Here is a 7,695-nt window from a genome sequence, read left to right on the forward strand (position 1 = left end):
AGAGAAGAAGAAGAAAAGAGAAGGTGCTGACGAGAATGGGGACAACGATGGGAAGGAGGAGGATTTGGAAGATTATGGAGAAGAGGAGAGTGGAGGGGGGGGGGGGGGACGGGAACGAGATAATGAGAAGAGGAGGATTAAGGAGCGCAGGCGTGTGTGTGTGTGTGTGGGGGGGGGGGGGGGGGCTCACCTGGTTGGTGAAGAGCTGAGTGTTCCGGGAGATGACCATCTGGACCAGGATGTGGAGCCCCGAGGTGAACAGGCCGGCCAGGATGGCCCAGGTGAGCGGCAGCGGCAGCATGCTGTAGGTGGCGAACAGCGTGAAGAGCACGTAGCCCACCCCGTCCCCCAGCAGCCCGTAGCCCAGCCCGGCCGCCAGGATCTGCGTGGCCATGGCCACCCAGGTGACCACGCCGCTGTACTGCAGGTAGCTGTGCGACGTGGTGTCCTTCCGCACCACGACCAAGGCACAGATGATCACCTCGACGCACGTGAAGAAGCCCAGCAGCGTCCCCTTGACGGGGTCCATCGGGGAGGAGGCCAGGGTGAGGTGCAGCACCAGCAGGGTGATCTTGGTCACCACGTCCAGCAGGTTCATCACCACCACGGACTTGCGCCTCTGGCCCAGGAAGTAGCGCTGGTAGAGCCGCTCCAGGTCGCGGGACTTGAAGGCGTTGCGCAGCGTGGGGAAGATGACCCCCCGGTACGTGTGGCCCCGGTTCAGGAAGAAGTCGGAGTCGCTCGGCGCGCAGTCGATCTGCAGGAAGCCCAGGTCGCTGCTGGCGCGCTCCGGGAACACCTTGGTGCCGCCGTTGTTGTGCCGGTCTCCCACGGACGCGCGCCCCGCGGACTGCTTCCGCGCGTCCCGGTCCGGGTCGTCGGGCTCGTCCGGTCCGCCCTCCCCCGCCCCCCCGCCGCCCTGCTCGTGAATGAACCGCTGCTCGGTTATGTGCCGCACGGCGTGCTGCCACAGCAGCCGTTTGGGTCGCGCGCTGCCGACGGTGTAAAGCTCCTCGCTCGCGCTGGAGCAGCGCACCTCGGACAGCTCCATGGCCGCGTGCCGTCGGCGCGTGCTTGTCTCTGTCGGTTTGTGTCGGTTCCCCCCCACGCCCTCCCCGTCTACCGGGCGTGAGTTATCTCAGAGATATCCTCACCGCGCGCATCGAACCGGGGGCGCGGCGCGGGGCGAAAGCGCGCGGCTGGAGGTCATCGTCACGCGAGGTATTCCACCGGAGAAACGGCACGTGATTAACCGCGTGCCATCATCATCATCATCTTCACCATGTTCATCTCATCTTCATCTCCGCGTGGCGGGTCCAAGCTGCCGCTCGAGACACCGTGCGTGAACCGCGAGCACCATCAGGGTGCCGCGCGGTGCCACGGGGGTGCGCGAGAACAACAACAACCAGGCGGCTGGTGGGGGGGGGGGGGGGAGGTGCACGCGGTGTCTTTTGATCTTTAAACGTAACGTCGGCGGCGCAGCTCGGTCCGTTCACTTGATTTTCATTTTAGGCAGAAAAAACATAAAAAAATCACGTTAATTCCCGTTTTACTGAACCGTTCTTGAAAAAAACTGAATTCCATTAAAAAAACGATAAATCCGGTGACGTCAGCAGGTGAGACGCGGTCTCGTGCCAGGAGGAATTCAAAATCGGTCAACTTGTTGTTCAAGAGGCTCGCGGTCCGGATCAACCTCCTCGCGCCTCTCCATCCACACGAGTGGGCTCGCGCTTGAATGCAACACCTGACTCGAGGAAGGGAGGGAGGAGGGTGGGGGCAGAGGAGGGGGGGGGGGGGCTCCGTCACAACCCCCCCTCCGTTATCTGACACTGCGTGAGGAGAAGCGGCTGTTTCCCAGAAAGAAATAACAGAGCCTTCTCCTTCTTTCTTCCTGCTCCTCCTCTTATTTTATTCTGCCTCCTACTTCTCCCCCCCTCTTCTCCTCCTCATCCTCCTCCTCTTACCTCCCTACTAATGTTCCTCCTCATCCTTTCTTCCTTCCTTCCTTCCTGCCCTCTTCTGCCTCCTCTGTTCCTGCTCCATTTTCCTCCTTCTCCTGCCCTCCTCCTCCTCATCCCACTCCTGCTACTCCTCCTGTCTGCGTGAAGACCCAGGAATAACAACACTGTTATCAGCTGTTGGTGGATTTGTGCCACCTGGAAATACAAAACATATTATTTCAGATGCATCATGTGTTAAAGCTGCATTCTGTGTACTGACCTCCAGGGGGCGACTCCTCTGCTCCCATAGACGTCTATGAGGAAATGACTCTACTTCTGTGTAGTGACCAGCAGGGGGCGACTCCTCTGCTCCCATAGACGTCTATGAGGAAATGACTCTACTTCTGTCTAGTGACCAGCAGGGGGCGACTCCTCCGCTCCCATAGACGTCTATGAGGAAATGACTCTACTTCTGTGTAGTGACCAGCAGGGGGCGACTCCTCTGCTCCCATAGACGTCTATGAGGACATGACTCTACTTCTGTGTAGTGACCAGCAGGGGGCGACTCCTCTGCTCCCATAGACGTCTATGAGGAAATGACTCTACTTCTGTGTAGTGACCAGCAGGGGGCGACTCCTCTGCTCCCATAGACGTCTATGAGGAAATGACTCTACTTCTGTGTAGTGACCAGCAGGGGGCGACTCCTCTGCTCCCATAGACGTCTATGAGGAAATGACTCTACTTCTCTCTTGATTTATTCCCTCAGTAAACATTGTAAACATGAGTTTATGGTCTCAGTCTCTAGTTTCAAGTCTTCTTCAATGCAGCATGATGTTTATTTAGTGAATGATGGTCCATTTAGTGTCAAACAGACCATGAAGAAGGGGTTGGGAACAGATTGGGTCAAATCTACTAAACTACGAGGAGCTGCAAGAGCCCCTCATGAGGAGAAGCCCCCCCCCGCCCCCCCTCCCCCCCTGCTTCGACACCCTCGCTCCGGGGGAAAGTTGCCTCATTGCTATTCCGTCTATTTTTACCTCCTTATTTCTGTCTGCTGTGTCTCCAGCTTTTCTTTCTGTTGATTCCCACCGAAGGAGAATTACTGAACTCTCTTTCGCCAACTGAACGCTACGAGCCCCCCAGGAAGAGCCAGTCAGTACCGAGCCCCCCAGTGAGAGACCACTTCATTCGTCCTCGGTGGGTCACTACCGATCGAAGGGGGAAATGTGGTTGGGTCCTGGGGGGGGGGGACAAGGTCTCCAGCTGCTCTTTAGATGGGTTCTATTCTGTTTAACAATAAACCAGTGACCTGAGACAATAAGTGAGTTTGATTGCATCACTGAGCCCGTCGTCACGGTGATCTTAAGTATCTGAAGTATTGATCCTGGAGACCAAGCAGTTGTTCACATGATATTCGGAGGGGAAATAACGATGTATCGCGTTCCGAAAGTTCAAGATATGGATTTCTCATTGTTCTTTCCACATTTAATAAACATTTAATAACATAACATAAACTGCCTGCTACTTATCTAACTTAATCGAGCCAATTGTGAGGCTTAATTTGCCGTAATGACTCATGAAAATCACCAGCTGATTTGAATGTAATGTCGTTCGTCCACTTCGCCTCTTCCACATTAAAACCTGCACATATTATCATCAGTGCCGAGATGCCACGGCCCCCAGGAGCCCCCAGGAGCCCCCTCGCTGACGGCTCATCGATCCCCGGGTGGAGGTTTCAGTGAGGTGACAGGAGACTGAAGGACGGGGACAGACGTCACCTGACCGCATGAAGTGGGTTCTTACCTTGAATCAGCAGCGGGACATGGAAGGTGTTTTATCGCTCATTATTTGTCTCCGCTGGAGGTCACACCCCCCCCCTCCCTCCCCCACGCAAGATATTTTGGACCCTGTTTCTGTCTTTTCATCCTTGGCTGTTGTGTGTTGTTTATTTTATATACTGTATATAGATCATAAGTTGAAGTTCCAGATATGTGGAATCTTTTGAGTCACACCATATATTTCATATATTACACCCATCACATTTAGAACTGACTCTGGGATTAATTCGTCTCATCATCACTTCCTCTCTCATCAGAAAACCCCTTAATGTGATGATGTTTCTGTTCACCCTCCCAGGCTTTACCTGCATGCTTTTGTTTTGTTGCTCACCTCTGTTTCATTAGATCATGAGATCCCCCCCCCCCCGGATGCTCTCAGTTCACCGACCGGCTCTCCAGCACTTTGATTGTCTCATTTAGCTCGGCCGGTAGTCGGAGCTTTGTTTCTTTGTCTGACTGTGATTCTGCTTACGGCCTGTTTCTCCTTTTGTGGAGCTCAGGGGACCTTTTGTCTCCGGCTCAGGGCGGAGGAAAACACCTTTGAGCTTTTATTATTGGGATGAATTCGTTTTTGTGCTGATTGCACTTAATTTATTCTTCATATGTATCATTTCTATTTGCTCCCAACACACACATTCCTGTAGTGACGCGCTGCTACTAAAGCGCGTGTGTTAAAACAAAAGGGCCTGGTTTCAGTCGCAGTGCGTCCCCCGTGGGCGCCGTGAGGGAATGTGATGTTTCTGTGATCGGGTGTGAGTCCGAGGCAGCAGAGAGACAGACGGTAGTGATGACGTCATCTGGAGCAGCTCCACATAACGGGAACAATGAACGGCAGCAATGGCAGCGGGGGGGGGGGCTTACTGGGATGATTGGCAACTGGAAGACCCGCATTGAAATCAATGAACGAGACCCACCAAAATCCCCATGAGTCACTAATGAATGTGTTTGTTACACAGGAAAAGGGCCTTTTCTCCCGCACACCTCGTCGAGGCTCTCAGTAGTTATGACGGGAGCAAAAGAACAGCAGTCAGGTGACGTAGCATCTTGAGGGGGGGGGGGGGTTGTAGTTGTGTGCTCTCTTTGTCCACCGGTGGACGGAACTGCCGTGCGCAGCGAGGACTGGACAAATGTAAACGTGAATGAAACATTTTTCAGAAAAAAAGTCAGATGACGAAAATTATCTGGTGCGGCACGGTACCAAAATGGCCCTCGGACCGGTATCGGTAGCATAACTTGGTGACGTAGTAGATGCGCCGTAGCTTTGCGTTGACGTAGTAGACGTACCGTAGCTTGGTGACGTAGTAGACGTACCATAACTCGTTGACGTAGTAGACAGACTGCAGCTTGATGACGTAGTAGACGTACCGTAGCTTGGTGACGTAGTAGACGTACCATAACTCGTTGACGTAGTAGACGTACCGTAGCTTGGTGACGTAGTAGACGTACCATAACTCGTTGACGTAGTAGACGTACCGTAGCTTGATGACGTAGTAGACAGATCGTAGTTTGGTGACGTAGTCGACGTACCGTAGCTTGGTGACGTAGTAGACGTACCGTAGCTTGGTGTCGTAGTAGAAGTACCGCAGCGTAGTGACGTAGTAGACGTACCATAACTCGCTGACGTAGTAGACGTACCATAGCTTAGTAACATAGTAGACGTAACATAACTCGTTGACGTAGTAGACATACTGTAGCTTGGTGACGTGGTAGACAGATCTTAGCTTGGTGACGTGGTAGACATACTGTAGCTTGGTGACGTAGTAGACGTACCGTAGCTTGGTGTTGTAGTAGACATACTGTAGCTTGGTGACGTAGTAGACAGATCGTAGCGTAGTGGCGTAGTAGACGTACCGTAATTTGGTGACGTAGTAGACGTACCGCAGCTTTTTGCATGATATTGTTGCTATGACCAAACACAGCACTTTGTCCGAGGAGGCCGGTGTTTGTGTGACATGTGACTATGTTGTTATCATTATATTATTATTTACATTACGTTACCCCTCCTCGTCTGTGATTGGAGGGCATTGATAATTCATCTCTTCAGTCTGCAGCTCATTCCCTTTCATTGGGCTCCAATAGGAGCAAACTGAGATGTTCTGGCCTGCTGCCCGGTGCTAATGTAGGACTCAAGGAGGGAGATGGTGGAAAATGAGTGTAAAAGCCTCCTGTAGTTAAATAAAGGTTAATAATTACTCAGATAAACTCTCCTTGGTGCTGCGGACCAGAGGGCGCAGTAAGGAAGCAGTCTGATAAACCCAGTCTGACTCTGCATGTGCACACAACTAAATAAATAAAAGGAGTCTTCATTTGGCTTCCGAGCCCAGTTGACCAACTTTAAATCTGGGTCGAACCAGAACTATTTCCGATGAAGGTCGCAGCGACTGAGGATGAAGCGAGGACCAAACCAGCGTTCATCAGCCAGAGGATCGACAGATACGGAGGACGAGCGAAGCAACCTGGATGCACTTCCTGTTTGTAATGTCGTTTACTTTGTAGCAGACTGGGTTACATTTAAAGATATAAAACAGAGGAACACCGAGCAGGAGGTAAGAGGCCGTAAGTAAAGGTTGTAAAAAATGTAAATGGAAAATTAATCCTCCATTTTTTATACAACATGTTAGATACAAAGATTCCATTGTATTAAAATAAAACATTTATTCTTATTTTTTACAGATGTATCATAACTGTTATTCTGCACAAACTACATTTTGTAATATTAACCATACATACATACTTCCAGCGATGATGTGCGAGGTTTATTTGAAGGGTTGAATAATAAATCTCGGGCCGATTGTTTGTGACAGTCGGTCTGAAGGAGCTTTGAACATCAAACCTCCAGGTTCGGAGCCAACAGGCAGCCATTACGCCTCGTTCTCTCATTTCCTCGGCTTCAGCGGCAGAAAAACCACGATTCAGCCTCAAAGGAAGTGGCAGTCGTGGCGTTTGCAGTGTGCATCCAGCAGGAGAGGCACCCACGGCATCCACCACTCACTGAAACACAGGCATTGGGATTTGCCTGATATTGGGATCAACATAATCTCAGGTGCATCCACGTCGTCTGAACCCATCAGGTTGAAATGAAGAGAAGCGTATCGCTCGATGAAGGTCGATTCTCTAAGCCGTCTTTCTGCCAGTAGGAGAGAAATCTGCTGCGGTTTTTATCCTCCCGCAGCAGCTCACCTGCTCCTCACACCTCGCCGAGCCAAACGGCGCCATCAGCAGGCCGGAGGCGTGTGACACGTGTGACGAGCCGCGTTTGTGTGTAAACCTGAGCTCCAGCGGGGGGGGGGATGCGGGCGCAGAGACGCGCTGAGGTCACGAGCTGCAGCAGTTGTTCACCTGGAGAAGACAGCCTGCATGCAGAGTTATGAGGGGAAAGAAATGGGCGGATTAACATGGAATGAAGCTCATCTAGCGCCACCAGTCCAGTGGAACTTCGTGTCTGGTCCTAGTTAGCAAATGAATCCCCTAAAAGAAGGTACAATAAAGAGTATCCTGCTTAGTTTACTCGTTTACATGAGCAGGGAAGTGGCATCCTGTTGATTTGATGCAGGACTCCTGGGTGAAAGTCCTGTGCGTGTCCAACCTGGTATGCTAACGCAGGTATGCTAACAACGAGCCTTGATCCAGCCCACAGGCGTGCAGTCGACGGGGCGTTTCCATGACAACAGCACATGTTCTACCAGTCGCATGGGGCAACGGGTTCCGACCAACGAAGCCCTCCGAGGGGAACCCTTGTGGATCGAAGCCCCACGTGAACATTTTGCAGGTGAACTCACACACGACTACGCATCCTTGTGTAGCTTCAGCATTCCAATACTTGGACGAACTGTGTCTTTCCTGGCTATGGGTTGTGGTGCATGATGGGAAATGAACAATAAAGCATTGTGTGCCACACTAATGATTGCATTACAGAA

The 7,695-nt window shown here is 51.9% G+C and overlaps 1 protein-coding gene across 3 annotated transcripts in view; it reads right to left on the reverse strand.

Annotated features, from left to right (window-relative positions):
• Positions 1-1,726, reverse strand: part of adcy8 (adenylate cyclase 8 (brain)) — a 40,438-nt gene extending 38,712 nt beyond the window's left edge. For all 3 annotated transcript variants that reach the window (XM_037457899.2, XM_037457898.2, XM_037457897.2), the window contains exon 1: positions 191-1,726. In XM_037457899.2, coding sequence (XP_037313796.2) covers positions 191-1,051 — 861 coding nt within the window. In that variant the 5' untranslated portion in view covers positions 1,052-1,726. The remainder of the gene's footprint in view (positions 1-190) is intronic.
• Between the last annotated feature and the right edge of the window lie 5,969 nt (positions 1,727-7,695).

Source organism: Pungitius pungitius, chromosome 15 (genome assembly GCF_949316345.1).
Source record: "Pungitius pungitius chromosome 15, fPunPun2.1, whole genome shotgun sequence".
Classification (NCBI taxonomy): domain Eukaryota; kingdom Metazoa; phylum Chordata; class Actinopteri; order Perciformes; family Gasterosteidae; genus Pungitius; species Pungitius pungitius.